Here is a 23,010-nt window from a genome sequence, read left to right on the forward strand (position 1 = left end):
ATTTGATTTTCTGATATTGCTTTTAAGAAAATTATCTACGAGAGTCGAATGATATGAAGCATTATCCATCACAATGTCAGAAAGTTCTTCGAGGTTGTTCAACATTTGGGTAAACCAAAATTTCACAACACTTTAGAGTTCATTTGGTTGTAGTAATTCGTAGAACTACCAGTATTTCTACGGAAAACCAATTTTGAATTTTCTGTAAACCCTTATTTGGCACACTCTGCAAGAATAATAATAAGACGCACTCCTTTACCTGCCCGCCGTACCTGTCTCATTTTGCTGTGCAATGGACCGTGAATGGGTTTGATTCGCCCTAGTTTCGTCCAAATACCAATAAAATAGGTCGAGTATATATTTTTTTCTCCCACATTGCATACATTGAACGTAAAAAATTGCACCTAAGAGAAACTATATCATTGCGCTATATAACACCATCTGCGTCTATAACACCATAGACACGTGATAATTGCTTAAAATTAGCAAACATTTCATTTATCTACTTCAAAATGCATTTTTATTTTTGTAATGACAAACAATTTTTTTTTTTATAAAATAATAAATAATGTTATAAGAAGATGAAAGGCACAGGTAAGTGACACATTTTCTTATGAAAGACACTCACTTTACAGCCAATAGTGATTACAATTTAGTTTGTAATATAATTTTTTTTCTAAAATTTCAATTTATGCTGTAACTACGTCTAAAAAAGTATAAAGTGGTAAATTATCAGTAGGTATATCATGATACACATGTAATTCAAAATAGTTTTAAAAAAAATGTAATATAACAATATTTTTTTTTGTAAAATACATTTTTTTTTACTCTGTTCGTATGGATGACAGTTATTCGTTTTCTACGATATTTCTTTTAAAGAAAATAAATGCAATTTGAGATAAATTTGTAGAGAAACTTTTGGAAAATAAGTGTAAAAAAAAATCTAAATAACAAAATAAAATGGTGCATATTTGGTGTGTGGAATACTGTAAAATAAAGCTATTATATACCAGTCCATCCGATAACCCTGCACTAGAGATTTTTACTTATACAAACGAATAAATAAAAAATGATAACTAGGACAAATCTACGGGCTCACAAATCCGACAAAAAAGGAAAAAGTAATATACTCAGTAAAAGTTATAGAAAATATATGATCAATCAAATATGAAGAAATAACCGCGAAGTTCCAATAGCGATACCTGTGAGTAAGCATAATATCATATAGAGTTACCTACCAACCTATAATAATATTATATCTTCATAATATTATAGAGAATTTTATTTATGAAAGATAGAAGGACCTTTTTCGAGATTACCGTTAAACCTGCAAGAGGGTAAATGCCGTAAAATAATAACCGTTTGGAGGTACCGCATAAGCTATGTATACAAAATTTTAGTATGATTAAAATCGCCAGTAGTTGAACCACACAAAACGCGATTGGATACTTGATAAAAAATAAAATATCCGTCTTCGATATGTGTTCTTTCTTACGGCAATACAATCGAATACAAACAAATGTAATGGGGGTTTTTTTTTTACTTTGAAAATAAACTGAAATTCAACAAAACATACTCAAATAATTATACAATTTTTTAGCTCCCCGTCGAAGTTAAAAAATAATTTTCTAGAAACGGCTAATATTTAAATTTAAATGTTTTTCACTAGATATCAATAATGTAGACTAAAAAAATTGCTCAAAGTTAACCAAAGTTATTTTCTAGCTTTGTAAACATCTCTTGAGAGTAAGTACTTAAAGTGATCAGTGTCCAAAAACAAATTATAAACTTAGGTATACTATAAACTCAACATCAATGTTCAAAAAAGTATGGTACCATTTTAAATATTTTTTTTCATAATAATTATGTTTTTTTTTTGTTTTTTACTTCGTTTTTAATTAAATATCTATTCGCTTGTTTTGAAACAGAATAATAAAGTCATCACGGTGTACAGCAACTCCTCGGGGTTATTTCGACCGGCCTAAAGGGTTGTGCGATGAAATCCGTCACTTGGGATGACTTAAAAAGGGTTAATTTAGCTACACTCGTCTAACGCGAAATCGCCTGATTAAAAATAAAAGTTATGTACTATTACCGTACTATTCTTGTTTTTTTATGCGCCGGTAATACATTTTAATAATTTTTTTTTCTCGCTTTTTGCATAATTTATTCTATCCCTAATAATTATTTCCAGAAACGTACAATAGTTGGCGGTCTAGGTCGCAAACTTTATGCCCGCATCCGAGTCATTTAATCCCCTAATTATTTTTACTATAAAATATTCACAGCAATAGTACCAACAACATTATAATATTATACTGGTCAAAATATAATCTTGCTGCGCTTGACCTACATCCTTTTCGATAATCCATTAAGTCAACATTTATTTGAAGAAAAAAAACCGAAAAAACTGATTATTGTGTAATGACATTTGTGCTGTGAACCGAGGTATAATATAAATGTATCACATCACAAGATAATAGTAATGGTTATAATACCTACCGACGTTAAGGTATTCAACGTCGTTGGATTTTCATTATGGCTGGCAAGGCAAGCGTGTCGGGGTACCTATACTTACCGAGTTTAACGGACCATCAGGTACAGCCGGGTATTGTTGTAGGTACGCAATTTTCTCTAATTAAGCTCTAAGGTCAAACACGTATTGGCCCGTTTTGAAATTAGCACAAGCAACATTAAATTGGACGGTACCCATAATAATTCAGCGAATTGAATGTGTTTTGATGATTACATGTACAACGTTAGCAAATAGGCCTATGTATAATTATTGTTATGTAAATTCTATGCACAGAGTTAATTCGATTGGTTTCCATATCGATTCTTAGTGTAAATAGAAATTAAAACAGCTATCTTATTGACAATGAAGTCAATCGAATCGTACAAGCGTTGTACAGTTGTTTTTTTACATAAAAAAAAAAAAATCATCGTTCTTTTAATCCGTCTTATTATTATTATAATAGGTAGGTAGTTCAAATAAATGTTTACCTGGTTGTGAAAAAAAACGTGTAAACTATACTGTAGTTCCTCGAGAATGTCCTTTGTATAACAGTCATAAGTAAACCATTAAATTCGTTTATTAATTTATGAAAACAACCTCAAAATTGTTTGTGGATTTTTTAACGAATTAAAAATATGTTCTCTCTCCTTAAAAATCATCTTGCAGTCGAACGAACGCCTATTAAATTCGATAGGCACTTTGTTAGAAACGGATGTCAAGTTTGTCATACTGTAGAAGCGGGTGGATTTTCATCAACCATAGGGTTGTATACTTCTCGGAAGCACATGAACAAAAAATCAATACTGGCGTGCACCGCTCGGCACATCAGCTTTGGTGTTTTTTTTTTGTTTTTTGTCATTCCACCGTGTCCGGGTAGTAAAAAACAAGTTGTTTGCCGTTATTAAACCAACAGAAAATTATAATTAGAAAAAAAAACACTACACAAACAACTCAAAAAATATATTCATTGCAATTACTCAGTTGGTTGTTTTTTGATTCACTGTAAACAAAAACCACACAAACTTGTGTAAATACACCGGGACGGTGTTTTCCGAAGTCGTCGCCAAAAATGCATCCGAGTTACAAGTACGTTTTAATTTTATACGTGTGCGGTCTTATGGTGTGCTGTACCAGTTACCAAAGTCAGAACCAACAAGAACCAAGCACTGACACCTCCGACAGTGGTCAACCGTTGTTGACACCGGATGCCCATGGACCGGCTACCGATGAGATCGCCTCACCGGATGAACTCGAACAGTACAGGCTGGAAGACTACTGGTGGATAATACTGTTGTCGACTTTACTGCCGTTGTTCATATTTTTTAAAATCGAGAGTAGCATCTGCAAGAATGTAAGTGAACTCCGTCCGTCCCTGAACAATGTGTTACATAACGGTGTAGTGTGTTCATTTGGTTTATTGAAATTTTAGAATTCTTCGTGGCAAAAAATGTGTGACGTAGAATGTAAACCACTAAACCCGAAAAATAGACGTCTGACGTTGCCCGACTTGACTTTGGCCAAACACGCTAGACGAGAATCGGGTCGGCAGCGTATGAGATCTCCAATACGTAAGTATCTTCAATAAGGATTACCGTGTTTAAAATGCATTTATAAATTGTTAACTTATATAAATATTTAAAATAGGATTTTAGTTCGCAGGAAGAAGTCGGCAGGTAACGCCACATCACAAATGAACAATACAAGGAAAGGTTCGTTTGAAAGAAACGATGACTCGCAATCAGACAACAAAAGAGTTCATTTAATAAGGCGTTATTAAAATAATACATCACCATTTAAATGTTTAATACATTAATATTATTTTCATTGTATTATATACTCGTGTGCCAATAATATATATATAAATATAAATTGTGAATTTCAATATTGTGCACAATCAATGTTGTCGCTTAAACTACAAAATATACAAAAATAATAATAATTTATGAAAGAATACAAAATGCATAATATTTTTCCAAGAAAAAACAATTTGATCCAATAATTATTTTGTGTGAGGTCATGGTAAAACAATTAAATGGTATGTATACAAAATTTGTTTTATTCAGAACTGCCATTCACATATTTTATTTATTTATTATTATTACTGTGCATGTCTTACACAAATCTTATCGTCGTAACTAACAGTCTGAGTTACTCTCCTTTAATCTTATCATTGTCTTCGCGATAATGCAGGAACACAAAACTGAACAAAAATACGCCAAACATCATTGAAAAAGCACTCGCGTAATACGGATACGCACTCAAGATAAATCTCTCGTACTGGGTATGCTCTAACGGTATGACGGACACCTATAATTTAAATAAACAACATTCGTTATTATAGCCACCGTTCGAAAAATATTAAAATTAATTTTTACCATAGTTGAGCTCCTCAGAGCCGTAAATCCAACTCTGTTGTAATCAATTTTGAATTGATACACTCCATAAGTGTCCGGTATTTTGAACGTAAACTCGTACTTGCCAGATCCCACACTCTTGAGGTTTCCACGCCAGAATGGATCGATGCGCACAAATTCAACTTGTACGTCGTTGGCATTGTGCGGAACCCATTTGCCGTTTTCCCATCGTTCCAATTCAAGTAAATACACCTGTGAAGTATTATAAATATATAATAATATACATAAATATTTATTGAATATAGTTGGTCATACAATTTTTTTTAAACTTAAAGACCTCATAGGCCACAAAAAATAGAAACTATGATTGAGCAAATAGCAAAAAAAGTAAACAAACAAAATCAATAGTCTCATTAATGTAACTTTTATCATAACAAAAAACCTACTATTTACTTTGTGTAAACATTTTTACTTGCATATAAACATTTTTGACATTATTTTGTGTGATTAAACTTATGATAAATAATAACTAATAAATATTACAATTTGTAGTGTAAAAATGTTCTCACCGAGTAAATAATTACAATATCATAAAATAATTTCGGTTTACTAATTTTCAATACAATATGATAAAAACTTTTATATTTTAAAAAAATTGAACCTGCCCTATCTATAACGACTTTTAGTAGATACTCTAACTCAGCATTTAAAATAACAAAATTTGTTAGTTTGGTTTTTCCCCACTATTTTCTTTTACTTGGCTGACATAAAATACTTACGGCCATGTCCATAATAGTGTACGACGGTGGAGGTGATGTCTCACCGATCTTGTGGTGAGAAACTGATTTTACTCGAATCACACCTCTGTCTTTCAATGCCCATAAAGCGATATTGGTGGCGACTTGTTGGTTACCTGAGACGTCATCCACTTTCCCATCCTGATAAAATGGAATTATAAGATTAACCCAAAATTGAAAGTCACTTTTACGATATATTTAAGTTGAAAATAGAATACTTACAGTTACTCGTTGAACAGACGACTTGAAAGCAGCGTCTGAAAAAAAATACAATGATCCGGAGAACACAACCCTAGCGTTATTTCTGGCTTGAAGAGCCGCTATGAGCAGAAGGTCTTTACCAGTTCCGAGTGTATACTAGGCACAAATTAGTTTGTTTATTTATTAGTTACATAACAAGCATTGTTGTTTTAGAAAATTGCAATTACTTACATCCTTAATGGTAGCGTCTGGTTTATAAGAATATGCGGTATCTTCGGCATGCAAAATTGGAAGTACGAGAGGATTCCGCGAGTCGGCAATCACAGTTGTACCTTCGTACAGCAAAGGTTTTGCATTTTTAGTTCCAACAATTTCTTCTGACTCGATAAGATTTGAAGAACTAATAACTACTCTTGTGTGCTTTAAAAATACAAAAAAAAATAATACATAAATATTAAATACTGAAGTAGAAAAAAAATATATAGAATAAAAAAATTAAACTTAAAATTATAAAAATGTATTACGTTCTAATTTGCAAAGAAACATTATTTGTTAAATATTTTTAAAATTAAAAAAATATTGTATGTAGATAATTGTTAAAATTGGAAAACTATTATAAAAAATCATAAATTATATAGTTTGAAAAAGATTATAAAAAAAAATTAGTTCTTATTATCTAAAAAATGTTAATTTGTTTCTAAAAACTTTTTTATTTGTAATCTAATACATAACAATTGTAACATTTTACATCAATTGTTCACACATTTTTTTAGCTATTTGGGGTTATTTACTAAGAATCATCATATTAATGGCATTTTATACAGAAGAATTTGATCTGATATAAAATATTTACTAGAAAAAGTGTGTTACAAAAATTAATATATTTTTCATGTTCAACATTATTAAGAAAGCTTACTTTTCCAGGATCGCTGGCGTCATAATTCAAATGGTCAATTAATGATGAGTTTTCCTCAGTAACTTCAAAACCACATTCGGCGGCCAATTCCCTGAGTGCTGATCCAGTCGACACTCCACCCGTAAACAACACATTTCCTAAAAAAAATTGAAAATTTTCCAAAATCAAGGGTTTAGAAAAATTCTTGTTTTCAAAATAGATGGAAACTTATAAGAAACTCCTTATTTACCTCCATTATCAATGAACTCAGTGATCACATCAATACCAAGAGCTCCACCAAATTCTTGTACGTTCGGCGCAAATATGATTAAATTTTCATAGAAATATTTTCCGTGTTTTGAAAGCACTAGAGAAGGATCATCGGCTGATTTAAATGTAAGGTGATATCCTCTATCTGTTAGAAATAAAAAAATTACAACAATATTATTAATATTTGTATTTTATTGTACCAAGAGTCTTATTTATTAGGAAGTCCCTAATTTTTTTATTATTGAGTTAAAAAAAAATTGTATAGTTCAATTTTTTCAGTAGGTACATATTTTTAAGCACTAAAAATATGTTTAAAAAAAAAGGCAATTCGATTTTATTTATTACTTTAATTTATTATATTATTTTTAGTTGCCAAATTATAGTGCTTTTCACAACACAACATTGATTACGATAATAAAATGCTTGTTAAGCTATGACTGGTAATATGCGCTACTGCAGCTGGCGTTAGATTTACACTAACATTATTCTTAAGTTCAAATTGCTATAAATCAGTGTAAAAAAATAGTATTATTTAGCAATAAACAAATCATAGTACTATATAAAGTAAACCTGAACAACATATATTATTAATTAAACCATGGTACTTTGTCATAATTCAAAAACTGTATTCTGAAGAAAAAATGGGTATCCATAAGTAATGCATATTCAAAACCCTCTTAAGGGGAAATAAAATAAAGTCCATGATTTTGAAATTGCATATTTTATTTCGTTTAAACTATTTTATTAATAAATAATATGAAAAATATTTTAAACAATCGATACTAAATTCTGCCTTTTTTATACAAGCTTATTTAATGTTAATACATTGAATATCGAGTTACTTTCCGATTCTTACCTTTAAGGCTACTGAAAAATATGGAATGTGTTTCTTTGATCACCAAACTGTTCAACAACACCAATGTCTCTTTGGACGCATTGATAAACGCTACTAACGTTAATGTAAATATTGCACAAGCGTAATGTTTTAACAACATATTTTTTTAAATAGAAACTAATTTTCGACTAAGTAGAATTAAGGCCTGCTAAAAATATATATATTGACGTAAACTGTCGTACTGGCCTTTGTAGATTGGAAATTTTAGATTTCAGAACACTGAGAAACAAGATTTTGAAACCAAACAAATCCCTACAATTTTAAGTGACCGACAAGATAACACGTATCACAAAACGCCACGATGCCGGCGGTTAACATAATAGCCAACATAACAAAAAAATATATTTATATACCAAAGAGAAAAAAAATGTGTTGACCAAAGAGTTCTTATTCTAATATTAAAAACACAAATAATACGAATTATATTTGAACAAATATCCAAATTAATAATTATTAAAATTTCAAATGCATTTTTACTTAACCGAATTTGAATTACTATTAAAACCTTTTATAGATACATACTCAACTTTTAACTCTAAATAATTGTTTTTTTAAACAGAAATGGAAATAATCAAAATAAGTTTAAACAATAAAATAAAATAAATATATATAAAATAACAGGTTTATTAATTGAAATTGACAGACAAAGATATGTAAATAAAATATTATTTGAAGTTCTAAATAAGTAATTATTTTAAGTACCTAACTTTTTTAAAATTATTTAATACTGTTACACAAAAATGTGTATCAAATAACAATTTAATAAAATTTGCTTAAGTTTAAAATCAGCTATTTTCCTAACTATCGTCGTATGAAACGCCAACGTATGGTACTAATTTTCCAATTTTCATGTGTCAAGCACTTTTGAGCACCTCGAATTGTGCCTTAGTTTATCTTTGCAAATCTTTAAAATACGAAAACATTCTTAGAAGATGAAGTTCAATTATTAATACATATTTTGATAATATTATTATTATGAAATATAACATCAGTGCTTCAGTATAAATATTGTACCCATTCGTCAAACATTTTATTACAAAAAATTAATAATTTGCTTACTTTGGGTTAGCTTAAGAGTATAGTGTGTTAAATATAATGTGTTATAGACATTTTGGTTATCACAAATTACCATAGGAGATAACACCTAATAATCAGAGTTGACAATTTTTTTTTTTTAAAGGAAAAAGAAAGGAGTAACTTACTACATTAGCATTACTTAAATACAATTTTTAGTATTTAAAAGCTTTTTATCACCATAAGAATCAGAATTTTTGAAAATAAGAGGTCAAGCGTTGTATAAGAAGTCTTTCTTTGTAAATCACAGATTTAATAAATATAAACTTAATAACAATATTAGTTGCCAATAAATAATATAGATACATTGTTATTGATATATTTTGATAATAATACTAATTTGTACAAGTGAAATTATTTGATTTATAGTTTATATTTTATTAAATTTTTTAATTATAAAATCTTTACTCTAGTATTTACACACATTTTTATTGTAGGCACATTGTACTTAGTCAAACAGCTTTCTCGATAATAATGTAAATAAGTACTAATAACAATTAAAGGTAACAATTACAAAATACAACATCAAATCAAGCTAAAAGCTCGGTGTGATTTTAACAAAAAAGTATTTTTGTTATAATTTTATTTACTAATAAAAAAAAATATATATATATATATGTATATAATATATATAAAGCTCGTGATCACAATGTTTGACATGGTAGTTTAAAAGATCTTACTTATACAACTTTTTTTTCAAAAAAAATTATAAAGTTATCTTTTAATGAATATTAAAAAGAACAATATATAAAGGAACATCGAAACGACAACTTTAAATCAAATTATGTTAGTGCTAAATTTTATCACGTAGTTGCAAATTCATCATTTTTGTGTTTAATTGCCAATTATTTGTTTGATGATGAACACCATCACAAAATATATTATGCACGGGTCTGACCGGTAGAGGATCCTAAAAAAAAAAAAAATGTAACTAGGTAAAAATTACACTGAAAACAAACTATAACAAATTTGCAGTAAAATTCAGTATAATATTATGAATTTGGATTTTCAAATACATACGTCTTTCCCAAATGGAGTAGGGCTTTTTAATGAAATTATTCTTTCGTTTTGATCAATAAAAGCTCCGTCATTGAGTAATCGCAAACATATTCTCGCTATATTATAAGAGTCATCCAATCCACTGTGAGGGTTACCTTCAAACTCCATGTCCAAAAATGTTAACATTCCGTTGAGATTACATAAAAATGAATGCTTAAAAAACAAACAAAAAAATTAATAACTTTTTACTATTATTGAAAATGTACTTTCAAATAATGAAAACCTCAAGTTAGTTACTTTGGATTGCTTTGTGAAATAAAACGATCTGAATATTTTTCTAATATTCACCCATTTATTAGCAAAGCTCGGATATGGAATTTCGGACATCTAAAACGATTACACTAAAATTAGGGTTTAAACTTGACAACAACAACAACAATTTAGTATTATTAATACAATTTTTTAACAAGAGATACTCAGCTATACATGAGATAATGACTTACAATACATTGTCCATAAAGGAATCGAGCCATGTCAAAAGGCCCATCGGCTACAATTGAAAACCTATGTTTACTGCCTAGTTCGTGACTTTCCAACCAGTTTGTAAACCTCTTTAAGCAAACTGGGAATGGATCAGCTGTATCAATTTGTTTCTGGAAAATAGAATAATTTGTTTCTAAACATTATATTTTATTAACAAGTAAAATAATAAAGAACTTTATTACAGATAACAGTTGAAATACAGACTTAAGATGAATAAGTTTTACAATTAAAAATTAACAAATAAACAATTATACATACTTGGGTTATACCAGTGAGCTTGATACAAAACTCAGACAGCTTCGGGTTAATAGTAGGTTTAACAAACGCTTGAAAATGATCTATTATTTTACGTTTCTTTGCATCAATTAATACTGCAGGAAATTCTATAATTTCAAATCTGAAATAACAAGTATTTTATTAATAACTTAATTATTTTACAGACATCTATCAACAACTTAATTATTACAATTTTTTTACTTCAATCTAAAATTGCATTTAAGCAGTCTTAAATAGTTTTTTTTTTTAATTTATTTTAACTAATTATTTGAGATAACCTGTAAACATGTCTGCAAAATGACAACAAAAAAGTATTGTTCAGAAACAAATGATGTTAATGAAAAATACATTATTTTAATCAAAGCAAACGGACTATCCTGCCTAATAAGACATTCTGAAAATATGTTTAGAAAGTTGTTGTCAAAAACTAATTCAGACAGAAAGTTTAGGAAATTAAAAGTCCAGGTACAAAAGGCCCGGTTTAAAAAAGTTGGGTAAAAGGTCGAAATTTCTAAAATAGGACAAAAGTTCTAAATATATTATATATGATACAAAAAATGAATAAATAAATACTAATTTAACAACTTAAAAACGTTAGTCTAATTAATAATGTCAAACATTATTAGCACCAATATGACAGTACAATTTCTTAAATTCCAAACAATTGTATTATAATACAAATCAAATATTTGTACGATAAATCACGCGTTCCATCTACAGTAAAGTTTGTTTTCTTACTTATAAATTAATAACTTCCACTTGTTTAAAAGAAAAAATATGATGTACTATATACTAAATATTATACAAGAAATACAGACTTCACTTATAAAATAAACAAAGATGCAGTTCAATAATATACACTTATTTTAACTAGATATAATAAAATATTCCTTTTTTTTGTATTATAAAATCCTATGATAAATATTGATATAATAAATATCTTATGATAAAAAACTTAGCTAGATAGAGTGCGGTTGATGGCTCAACAGTTTGTTATAAAATCAAGCTTGAGAACAGTTTAAAGGGTTAAACAGGAGAAACAAGTTTAAAAGGTTAAAGGACTCTATTGCCATGAGTTTTTTTTATTTATTTAGCGTTTCAAAGTAGATAGTATAGATTGTATTTCTAAAATACTCACTTGTAGTCAGGAGGATTGTTCTCAGTACAAGTAGCTTCTATATCTATTATGACAAAATATGGAAAATATGTTGACTCCGATTCACAGATTTTCGCTTTAATAAGCGCTTGCATTCTGTAATGGTTCTTAAGACGTTTTTTTAACACATCTATATCTCCGTCAATAAAAAGGTTTTTCTTCTTCATAGTATCCACCAACTGTTTTCTCTTCATACGATTTATTTTGCCGTTGACTTCCGCCAATCGTCGAAACATGGGTAAATGTTCAGGAGGTATTCTTCGTGTGTCACAGTCGAATTCTTCATTGTCTGAATCAACAATCGAATCGTTTGACTGTTTCGATTTATTCGACATTTTTCAAGGATTCGAAAACTACGTTCCATAAAACAAAATTAATGAAATAGAGGGATATTTTATAGGGAATAAGACTAGGTAAATTAAAACTATAGCATATTATATTAAATCATTGTGAACTAAAATTCAATTTAAAGAATAGGTAAAAATGTACAACTGTAAAAGAAAAAAAATTTGATTCAAATCTCAGTACAAGGAAAATATATTAACACTGCCACCTTCGAGACAAAATATTTTAGAAATTACACAATTTTGTTATTTCTAAATTCTAAGGTTGAACAATACTCATTAAAATTCAGAATAGGACCGCTAAGTTGGAAATTCTGAATTATTATAAAGCTGATAAGAAAACCATCAGAGGTATCAAAAGTTGGCAACGTTTTAATGTGAAAACGGTTACAAGGCATCGTGAATAAATCAAAAAAGTGATAAGAGATTACTGATAAGAATAGTTTGTTTAGCACGCCGAACACAATTAATAATTATTATTTATTAGTTATTACCGAAAATAAATTACATTTTACATTTAAATTAATATTAAATAGCGCAAAACGTTACTAGTAATCAACTAGAAATTATTTTTTTAATTGAAAAATAATATTAACCTACGATAATGGTACATTCAAATACGTTTGCAGAATTTATCGGTAGAAAAGTAAACAAAGTAAGATGGAAACCGGAAGATTTGATGGCTTCAACAATGTTTGTCACTGGTTCTTGGGACAACGACGAGGTACGTTGTAGCTGTTAAAAACCGACTCGAAAACCTGAAATTATTTGTATGTTACGTAGGACAACGTTTTGGAGCTATGGGGCTTAAGTTCACAGGATGAAGACTTGGCAAAGGATTTCCCTCCAAAACTTTTGGATTCCGTACAACAGGATGGCGATGTCACACAGATTAGAGTATGTCTCGTAGAAATAGTATTATTACTTTTAAATTTATATTTAATACATCTACATACATAATCAAATATTATATACAGAAAATATAAATATTCCACTCTTTTGTGTTTAGGCTTGTGTTGGAGTTGAGAGTTGGCATTCAAATAAAACTATATTGAGACAAAATAATAAATTATATATATGTATATGATAATGCGTGACAAACATTCAATGCAGATATGATTATCATTGTGAGCTCAATAACTCAGAAAAAAGCCACCTATAAACTAATTTTTTTACATTATCTACCCCACACTTCATATTTTTCTTATGATCGGTTGGCATAAGTTTAAAAAATTTTTTGTTAAAAATAATTTTTAAAACAATATTTTGATTAATTTGTAGATCTTTAAAAGAACTATTTTTTGCTCCCCCCCCCCCCCCAAACCAGGAGGTCATATTGGAACGTAGCCTGATAAAAAGCGAAATAAATATTTCTTATAGTTGGACCCTTTAACATATTTCTAAGTATGACAAATTTATTAAATATAGAACGCAGTTTCCCGACTAAGTTTTTAAAGTGTAGATTCCACCTTAAATTGCTATCAAATATGATTCCTAAATACCAATTTTTTTACATTTCCTTAATCTGGTGGCAGATTTGCTGGTTACAACTCTTGTTGGAATCTTGAAACTTGTTACAATTATGAATTATTATTATAATAATATTCTGTTTAAATTTAATATTTTTTTATAATGTAATATTATTTTTTATCAGGTATAGTTTAGGTTGTTATATTTTTGTGCTTGTAATTAAAAATGTGCTAATATAATTATGTACGTAATTGTCTCATTTTATATTAAATTAAAGAAAATTGTTTAGTTTTTAGATAACAAATTTGTGGCAGTGAGTACGGATCGTGGAACTGTTAAATTATATAGAATAATTGGAGAAAATGAATCGCCTACGGTTCACATAAAAGAAGTAACAGCCTGGGAGGAACTGCATTCGTTCGAGTAAAATAAGATTTGTTTTATTAATGAATAATTTATTGAATGCACTGTTAAGTTGTATACTTGGTATATACATTGAAAAAATATAATATTTTTTAGAAAAGGGCAAAAGTGTTGCTGTAAAGATATAGCTGTATGTAATTATTCATTAGCGACAATCGGTGAAGATTACAAAATCAACATTATTTCACTAAACACCAAACAAGTTCATCAAGCTATTGGTAAATAAATACTTAAAATATTATTGCAGGAAATGTATTGAAATAATTGTAATTCTATTCATAATACTTAGACTACTTTAGTTTAGCATTCAGCAATCAATCATCGACGTTAAAACTTATAGTATATAATGCTCATATATAATTATGCAATTGACTGTTAAATCAAATGAATACATTTTTCTATAAAATGAAAACAAATATTAAATTTGATTTTCTTAAATTGTTTAGAGGATGTTAGCAGTTCACCATTGACTTGCATTTGTTTTCTGACTGAAACTCAAGTGCTTTGCTGCAACTCGCTGAGCCAGATGAAACTTTGGGATTTAAGAGTGGATAAAAGTGATATTACCGCTGATATTAATAATTTCACTCAGGTAGTTTATTCATAAATACCTTGGGATGTTTGTATTATTGTAAGTTTGACAAATTAATAGTATCGAGAAACGTGGGGTTTTTAGAATCAAGTGCCACTGACTTGTATTGCTCAACATCCTAGTCAAAAGCATTTCATATTTACCGGTTCTGAAGAAGGTGACGTTGGCGTATGGGACATGAGAACAAACAGTCTACTGACTACGATGAGCAGCGGTGATACGTCAGCCCTGACCGAACTAGCATTTCATCCTCTGGAACCCGATCACATGTTTTCCTGTTCGTTCGGCGGACGATTATTGCAATGGAGCTCTAAAAAGTCGTACATGTGTCGCAATGATCCTGGTGATTTTTTTTTTCTTCGGCAACAATAAAAACTTATTTAAATTTTGTTTTTTAATTTTTGTATTTAAATTTGGTTTCAGGAGATTTAGAGTATTCAAACTTTTGGGTCAACACGGATAAGGTGAAAACGCGTTTGTCCGTAAATGATGTGATAAAACCGATTTATTCTCCAATTAATTCTCTGGATATTCAAAAACAACAGCTCGTATGTGGAGCTGATAACGAAGCGATTTATTTACAGAAACATTTAAAATTATAAATGCTTTTATGAGCCAAACATACTTATTGTTTTATCTTTTTTTTTATTATTAATAAACGTTTTAATTAAATTTCAATACATATTTTGGAATGTTATATAATATGTGGAATCGGATCCTTGTGTAATCATTCAAACGTTTATTTAACAGATATATATTTACAGACTCTAATAATTAACAAAAATTATAAGACACGTCTATAGTCGCAGGTCACACACACACTAACTGGTCCTCCCACCGCGCGCCACACCATCTCATGGTTCACTGTTGACTGGTTCACTCTGGTGGTTCCCCACATACTCCCTGCTTTGAATGGTATTCGCCTCGGATGCTGATACTTCATCACTGTCGTTGTTTGGACACCAAGGCTCAAAACGGTTTGGTCCATGTCGACAAACTATGCGGTTGAGTCCTAGGTATTTTGCAACCAGTTTGGACATAGGAAGAAATAGCGTTCGCTTGATCGCCACTAAGTCACCTATACGATACACCACAGAGTTCTTCCGATGCTTGTTAACAGACATCCGCTGCTCAGCCTTTGATTTGTTATTGATTACTGGTTCGTATTCCTCATCATCATCGAACCACTTCATCATCAAATAAGCCACTCACATTTAATCCTTCTTCGTCACCATCATCTTACAAGTCCATAACTTCATCATCGCTGTCTTCATCAGACGCTTCACTGTCGTCCTTTTTGCCAACAAGAACCACTGGGCTGGCGTAATCTGAACAGCTAGATCGAATGATGCCCTCTCGGACATCAATGATTTTAACAGCTTTGGGTCCCACTCGCAACTCGGCACTAGTTTGAAACAACGACCTACCAACAATTACATTATGACCTATACTATCGTCAGCTACCGTGTACATAGATAGCCGCCGCCCTCTCGATCTCCCTGAATTGGCTCACCTCTTTCGCCACTATCTTGTCCTTAACCTGCCGTTGTTCGCCCGGAACGAACCATGCGCCAGTTGTGCGGTCGATCCCACGCGCCAACCGGTACACCGAATCCGCCTCGTACCCGTACACCGAGTCCATGTCCTGTTCTGTCATCACGTCTCGGTACCACGCCGAATGTATGCGACCACCCACCCTGTAACATCAAGTCATTTATTATATCTTACTATTTATTTTATGGTTAATACGACGACTATTTCAATGTAGCCGACGCGGTGCAAAACCCTGAAAAGTGTTTCGATGACGAGACAGCGCAAAAGGGTCAACTTTCACAAGCAGCTATTTTTGACGTCGAGGGCAAACAATTAAACCTCCTCTCCTATAGATTTCCTGAAACCCCGTCAGTCTGTCGCTGTGTGTGTTGGACAATGAAACCAACAGACCTGCCGGCAGCTTCGAGCACAACAAAATTATGAATGCCAGACTGATGTTGGGCGGCCGATAGACCCGCCATGCCAGCTCCAACGATGACCACTCTGGGCTGTTTCCAAGACGATTCCAACTTGCAATAATTCATCGGCAAGCGCAAGCTTAGCGAGATGACATCACGGTCCATTTCTTTAATAGGCTTGGCCTTGCTAAGCCATTGAGGCAGCTAGCGTCCAGCGCTGCGGCTAAAGTTCGGGCTAACGTTGGGACGTTGGCTTCGGACAACAAAATTTCTCACGGTATTAAGTATAAACGCCATATCACAGTAATATAAACCAAAAACTTAATAAACTATTTTGAACAGACAAGCTCGATACAAAAATATAAATTTAAACAAATATATATATATATATATATATATGTGATACCAACAACCAGTGAACTTCAAATCAGAACAGAAGGCATTTCTCAATCTCAAATATCTGTTTTCAAAATTATACCAAAAATGTTAAAATATTGTCTAAAAATTATTCAACTCGCGATGGTTTAATAAAAATAACATACTAAAACATAAAATAAAACTATGGTTTTTACCATGTTATTTTTTCGATACTGAATGTATCATTTTCAGTCATGTCAGTTCAAAAAGCCGTTTTCCACACGCTCTATTCCCGGGCTCGAGTTTTTTTTTACATGGAAATAATATATACAAGCAGAAAACTTAAGAATATTGGTATTACCCAATGTTATCGGTAATGTTTAATAAAATGCTATTGTGTTGAAAAAACATTAGACTATTACGATCTAGCGGCGCCGCACTTGAAAGTCGGGGTGGTTTTTATTATTAAAAATTAAACTATGTCTAAATAAAATATATTGCATCTCCTTCCTACCTCCTGCCTCGCCGGTAGCGGTTAACTTTGTTTGGGAGCAACACCATAATAAGGAACACTGGTCCGTGTGAATGCTCCTCTATCGTGTAAACTGGAGGTTATACATTTATACACTGTTCGCCCTTTATGTGGATGGGTGGCGTTGAGAGCGAGAAAATATTCAATTATATAATACAAAATTGTATGTGACGCGCCTAGAAAAACACTCGAACCAACAACAACGGCAATAATAATTGTATAAATAATAATAAAGCCACACACACACACGTCTCGTATAATAGTGCATATAGCGGCCATATATTATAGGTATTATGGGCGCAGAAGGGTAACACACAAAAGCCTGTGTACATAATATAATATAACACCGGCTTACAGATTTTCCGCATATTTGGACAAACGAGAGGTAGGTTCAACACTCCATGGAAAAGGGGATACACACACACACCACTCGTCCACTGAATTAAATTAGTTTCGATGTTACTATTATTATTATTATTATTGTTATTATGTGTTTGAGGTTGGTGCTATATCGTTGACTATTGTCATATTACAATGTATAAGCACAAGCATTGTAATCGTCATCATATTATATTATTGGACAACAAAATAAAATGTGTGGACCACTATTTTGCATACACGCCCAAGCAATAATATTGTATTGTTTCCAATGTGGAACATAAATTAAATATGCATAGGTATTTGTCCAAAGTTTGGCTCGCACAGATACAATATTATTGCAGTTACATTATTTCGTTTGTCGCCATTTGTCTGTATCGACACCACGTACTAGCAAGTACTTACTTTTATAACAACACCTACTTCTTCAATCTATCTATACATCGATACTACCTCTGATCTGTAAGTCTACTAAAATAGTGCAAAAATTTGATCGAATAAGTGACAACCAAATACGTTATAGCTAACCTCACTAAAAATTAAGTTCATTAAATTAAAGTTGGCTTAGGTAACTCAATATTTAGTTTTCTGTGCATAAATTCTAAAGAATACTTGTATTTTATCTCTTTGATGGAACTTTAAATGTTTGTACTTTTTTTTAATCCTGTTCAGTGTTCTTAAAAAACGTATGATTGAACATTTTTTGAAAAAAGTAGCTATTTAACTGGTTTGAGTTTCGAACAATGCCCAATATTACCTAGAAGTAATTAAAAATCAATGTGCCGTATAAGCATGTTGATGTATGATGCTGTGTAGACTTTTTTTTTTGGTTTTAATTTATTAACCCGTTTTAATATTATTTCAATTATTTATTAATGAATAACGTATTTTTTTGTTTTTGAACGTGTATATTATAATTAAAGTGTATTTTTTACTGTATATTTATTATACTTTTAGTAATTTGACACGTGTCACTGGTGTTTTTTTTTTAATTTTCTAATAAAAAAACCTCATACACGGTGTAAACTGTAATTTATTATTATTATTATTATATCGATGGAACGAAATCCATTTATCTTGTATATTTTAAAATTAAATTCGTCGACGAGACATGGCTGTAAACAAAACAATAGGTACAGCGATAATACCGCCTCTATTAGCCTGGCGGTTGATGTTATTTTATGCTAACAAGCGTACACAATAGATATTGGAGGAGCAGGGGAAGAGCCAAGTTACACTAGTAATTTGTACATTATGAATTAAATTATATATTAAACAAAATAATAAAAATACACTACGCTTACTCAGTAGATACCGTATGAATAGAATATTAATAGAACATAATATTATGTACCTACAATGTGTTAGGTAACATGTAAGATCATATACACACCGAAGCAAGCTGTACTGTAACACGACAGATATAAACGTTACACATATCTTACAGACTGCCTCGAGATTGTTTTGATATTTTAATTGCTCCTAAATAAAGAGTTAAACGCCATAGTATCTATACAATTCATATTTCAAGAGAACATCGGGAAAATATTTTTAGAATATATTATGCAGGTCATAAACAGTTGAAAACGCTTTAACTCGAAAGGTGCTTAGTTCACCATTAAAGGAGTTGACAGTTGTCTGTTTTGTTACGTTTTAAACAAAAAGCCCGTATACAAGATATGGACTTTATAAGGTTCAAAGTAAAAGTGCTATTTATTGATTTTAAAAAATTATTAATTTTTTTAACTAGATACAAAAAAAAACAATAAGAAGGGTTACATAAAAACAAATGAATCTAATGGGCTAAGTGGGGCTAATGTAAATGCAGACTGTTCAATAATATAATCAACAATTTTCAATTTCAATTGAAAACTTCTCACACAACAAAAACACATATTAATAGCTTTTAAATGTTATCATAAGTTTGTTAACATTTTAAAATTATGTTCTAATCTAAGCATAGTTTTAATTAGCAGATGATTGTGTTAATAACGAGATTTTGCAGAGAACATGTTAAAAAAAATATCAAACAAAATGTCGTTTAAACATTATTACGATATTGGAAATATCATAATATTTTTAATGTTAGTAAAATGCATGTGCTATTCTAAAACTATAACCGATTTAATAATATTTACACACAAGAAATTACGCCAAATCCCTTGTGAGTAATTATACTCTGTTAAATTAACAACAACAAAAAACAGGAAACTTCTGTTCCGCTTATTTTGCTTGTCTTGTGAGTCGTTAGATATTGTGATTTATAATCTGAATTTCGCACTTTTCACGTACATTAGGTTCCGTTATATTTTATTTTAATATATTATAATACATAATGATTTTATGTTATAGCTTGTCATATATTCTAATGTAGTAAATTTGTTTATTTGTATATGTTGATTTTATTATGTGTGTAGTTTATTTAACTATTGCGATTGGCTTTGCGAAAGACAACAGCTTAAGAGTACCTATTACTACCTACCGACTCAGTACCGAATAACCGTATTGAACCTGCTGCATTTGAAACTTAAAACTGCGCATTTGGGTTGTATATTGTTTGAAGGAGTTTTTTAAAGGATTAAAATCTGTGCTAAATCATATGATATTTTCCTACAACTGTCATGTGCACTCAATGCGCATTAACGTCAAGTCACTGTAACTCGCTACTGTATTATAATAATACGATGTTGAAACCCAATGTACGCGTATTATTATTTTTATTATTTTTTTAATAATGAGACCAACGGCGTAGGTGGTAATCGGGCTGCGATGTAAGCGATACGGTGACCTGTACGGCCAGGAAGAAAGGGTCTAAATGTATACCTATACAAGCATATGTAAAATGCAACAGTGTAGTAATGAACAAAAGGGGTAAAACGATACGCTAATGATGAACGGATCACCGAGAGCTTCCAGTGGGGTAGAGAGTCAAAGAGATATCCGGTCTTGGGTCTTGCCGTCGGTAAATCCTATTATGTGACGTTATTATAACTCGTTAACAACGCATAGATGTATACATTTCTAAGGCCCAAGTACACGCGAGTCGGGTAATTAATATTTTTTGTATTTTTTCCCATGAGCTAAGACCAATGCGGTGTCGCCGACCCTAGGCCCGTGAACGTAATAATATTATAATATATTAAATCGTTTGACAGTATATTTAGTTTCACGTTGGACGGAATAGAGGAACAAAATTATCGTTTCCAGGCAGAGATAACCAAAACAACAAAGATGTGCAAATTTGTTAATTTAAAAGTTACTTTTTTAAAACGGTAAAAAGGTATCTTAGTTAGGTTAAAAGTAATTTGTCAAAAAAAAAACTTAGCTAACTATTAGCTTAACTACAGTTGAAAGTTTATTTCACAATTTCACTCATGATAATATTTATTTTTGAAGTATCATTTAACTTTTAAACTCATTATTGCCCAGTTTTGTATAGTAAATAACTTTTGGCATTTGATTTGAACTATAAATTAATAAGTAATTGACCAAGTGTTTAAATATAAAATTTAACTACTACAACTTAGTTTTCATCGTGACCTGTACATTTTCAAATTGTATTAATTCATTTTCTTCTTTACTTTAAAATTATCAAATACCTTTATCCTCTCACCTATCAAAATGTCGATCATATCATTTTTTATATGATCAGGCCAAGTTTTTTGGAGAAATCAAGTTCAACCGATCAGCAGAACGATTTTGAAAAAGTCTATAGAAGTAACAACAAGTTAAATTAGAGACCACCACTTGGGCGAAGAACAAGATCCCCATAAAACGTTAAAACTTCATGGGTGGTAAATTATCTACTTAGTCTATACCTTGAAAAACATGTTGCCAACATAACTTACATAATGGTCGATATGGAGGAAATAAAGATTTATCTAAAGATTTTAGACAAGTAAATGGGGGAAAAAAATCAATGGCAATTTTTTGAAATTCCATTTTTGAAATTTACCAACTTATAAAATGACATTTTGGCAAGGGGTTGAGTGAGAGAAGAACGATGTTGTCGGTAAACTAAATATAATTGAGTAAAGGAAAACAAAAATTTACTTATACAAAAAGTGAAAAATAAAATAGTATCTCATTTTCACAAAAAAATTGACATTGATCTTTTTTCCCATGACCCTCCAAATGTTTTATTAGCTTTTAATTCAAGAATATTTTAATAATAGCTCAACAATTTATTCCAAAAACAATAAACAAAAAACAAGTTCTACATCTCTGTAATAAAAATGTGTTCTACTAGCGTGCTTAATTTTCAGCTAATTGATAGATTAAACAATTTAAAAAAAAGTCAGTACAGTGAGACCGGGGCATAGTGGGGTCGGGGCATAGTGGAGACGGGGAAGTCACGGGTCTACAGGAATTCCGGCAATTAAAAGAGAAACTATAGTCGCGAATTTTTTATCCGTTCAATATGTTACGGATACATATGAGTGGTGCTGACTCCTGACAAAATTTCAACTAAAAGGTCCTAAAATTACGGCCAAAAATCATTAAAAAAAAACATCCATCCTCCGCAGGGAGTAGTGGGAAATGGATATAATTTAAATTTGAGACTATTGACGGCTAAGAGTCGTGAATTATACTTGTCAAGTATATTCGTGGCGTAAAAAAAAAAAATCAAAAAACCGAGTTCCGGTAGACACGACACACGAGTTCCGTGCGACTATAGGAAACGCACACACACAAATACATACACATCAATATATTAGTAAATATAATATATCATTAAAGGACGTACTTATACGTCTCGGTCGACGGATTCTTTCGACCACATCCTCTGCGGTAGTGCCGGCCAGGATACATATTATTGCTATATCCTATATAATATAGGGAATATAGCGCGTGTAAGCGGGCGATTATTCCCATTATACGATTGTGTTACAATGATTTAAAGTGAAATGAAAAAATAACAATAGAGCAGCAGTTCGGCCATTTGTGCGTGATGCGTTTGTCTTTAAGGTATTGACTTACTATATAC

The 23,010-nt window shown here is 30.8% G+C and overlaps 4 protein-coding genes across 5 annotated transcripts; 2 read left to right on the top strand and 2 right to left on the bottom strand.

The window, feature by feature from the left end:
- Positions 1–3,317: 3,317 nt before the first annotated feature.
- Positions 3,318–4,455, top strand: LOC126833248 (uncharacterized). 2 transcript variants are annotated; one of them, XM_050564461.1, is made up of 3 exons: positions 3,318–3,866; positions 3,945–4,083; positions 4,168–4,455. In XM_050564461.1, the coding sequence occupies exons 1-3, from the start codon at positions 3,585–3,587 to the stop codon at positions 4,290–4,292; spliced, it is 546 nt and encodes a 181-aa protein (XP_050420418.1). In that variant the 5' UTR covers positions 3,318–3,584; the 3' UTR covers positions 4,293–4,455. The 2 variants fall into 2 exon arrangements, with proteins under 2 accessions (XP_050420418.1, XP_050420419.1); XM_050564462.1 differs by having other exon boundaries at positions 3,321–3,866; positions 4,160–4,283.
- Positions 4,254–8,187, bottom strand: LOC126833247 (dolichyl-diphosphooligosaccharide--protein glycosyltransferase 48 kDa subunit). Its single transcript, XM_050564460.1, has 8 exons — positions 7,889–8,187; positions 7,013–7,177; positions 6,784–6,920; positions 6,099–6,287; positions 5,889–6,023; positions 5,649–5,807; positions 4,891–5,121; positions 4,254–4,822 (listed from the first exon to the last, which is right to left on the bottom strand). Exons 1-8 carry the CDS (start codon positions 8,025–8,027, stop codon positions 4,664–4,666), a joined length of 1,314 nt encoding a protein of 437 aa, XP_050420417.1. The 5' UTR covers positions 8,028–8,187; the 3' UTR covers positions 4,254–4,663.
- Positions 8,188–9,619: 1,432 nt separating this feature from the next.
- LOC126833538 (3'-5' exoribonuclease 1-like) lies at positions 9,620–12,608 on the bottom strand. Its single transcript, XM_050564946.1, has 6 exons — positions 11,958–12,608; positions 10,802–10,940; positions 10,504–10,653; positions 10,298–10,387; positions 10,022–10,213; positions 9,620–9,911 (listed from the first exon to the last, which is right to left on the bottom strand). The coding sequence occupies exons 1-6, from the start codon at positions 12,308–12,310 to the stop codon at positions 9,795–9,797; spliced, it is 1,041 nt and encodes a 346-aa protein (XP_050420903.1). The 5' UTR covers positions 12,311–12,608; the 3' UTR covers positions 9,620–9,794.
- A 155-nt stretch (positions 12,609–12,763) lies between these two features.
- LOC126833539 (nucleoporin Nup43) lies at positions 12,764–15,456 on the top strand. Its single transcript, XM_050564947.1, has 7 exons — positions 12,764–13,043; positions 13,103–13,216; positions 14,079–14,212; positions 14,309–14,430; positions 14,659–14,804; positions 14,889–15,147; positions 15,228–15,456. The coding sequence occupies exons 1-7, from the start codon at positions 12,924–12,926 to the stop codon at positions 15,404–15,406; spliced, it is 1,074 nt and encodes a 357-aa protein (XP_050420904.1). The 5' UTR covers positions 12,764–12,923; the 3' UTR covers positions 15,407–15,456.
- The last annotated feature ends 7,554 nt before the right edge of the window (positions 15,457–23,010 follow it).

This window comes from Adelges cooleyi, unplaced genomic scaffold (genome assembly GCF_023614345.1).
Source record: "Adelges cooleyi isolate 19-005CV unplaced genomic scaffold, UGA_ACOO_1.1 ACOO_flye_CR_arks_rails_tigmint_CR_PRNA_2, whole genome shotgun sequence".
Classification (NCBI taxonomy): domain Eukaryota; kingdom Metazoa; phylum Arthropoda; class Insecta; order Hemiptera; family Adelgidae; genus Adelges; species Adelges cooleyi.

Coding starts and splice junctions, on each gene's coding strand:
- LOC126833247 (XM_050564460.1), bottom strand. CDS start 8,027: ATGTTGTTAAAACATTACGCTTGTGCAATATTTACATTAACGTTAGTA. Junction 6,024..6,098: donor CAGACGCTACCATTAAGGAT/GTAAGTAATTGC, acceptor ATTTGTGCCTAG/TATACACTCGGAACTGGTAA. Junction 5,122..5,648: donor ACACTATTATGGACATGGCC/GTAAGTATTTTA, acceptor AATACTTCACAG/GTGTATTTACTTGAATTGGA.
- LOC126833248 (XM_050564461.1), top strand. CDS start 3,585: ATGCATCCGAGTTACAAGTACGTTTTAATTTTATACGTGTGCGGTCTT. Junction 3,867..3,944: donor AGAGTAGCATCTGCAAGAAT/GTAAGTGAACTC, acceptor TTGAAATTTTAG/AATTCTTCGTGGCAAAAAAT. Junction 4,084..4,167: donor GCGTATGAGATCTCCAATAC/GTAAGTATCTTC, acceptor ATAGGATTTTAG/TTCGCAGGAAGAAGTCGGCA.
- LOC126833539 (XM_050564947.1), top strand. CDS start 12,924: ATGGTACATTCAAATACGTTTGCAGAATTTATCGGTAGAAAAGTAAAC. Junction 14,213..14,308: donor GAGGAACTGCATTCGTTCGA/GTAAAATAAGAT, acceptor AATATTTTTTAG/AAAAGGGCAAAAGTGTTGCT. Junction 14,431..14,658: donor ACAAGTTCATCAAGCTATTG/GTAAATAAATAC, acceptor TAAATTGTTTAG/AGGATGTTAGCAGTTCACCA.
- LOC126833538 (XM_050564946.1), bottom strand. CDS start 12,310: ATGTCGAATAAATCGAAACAGTCAAACGATTCGATTGTTGATTCAGAC. Junction 10,941..11,957: donor AACAATCCTCCTGACTACAA/GTGAGTATTTTA, acceptor TTGTTATTTCAG/ATTTGAAATTATAGAATTTC. Junction 10,388..10,503: donor TCCTTTATGGACAATGTATT/GTAAGTCATTAT, acceptor TAATCGTTTTAG/ATGTCCGAAATTCCATATCC.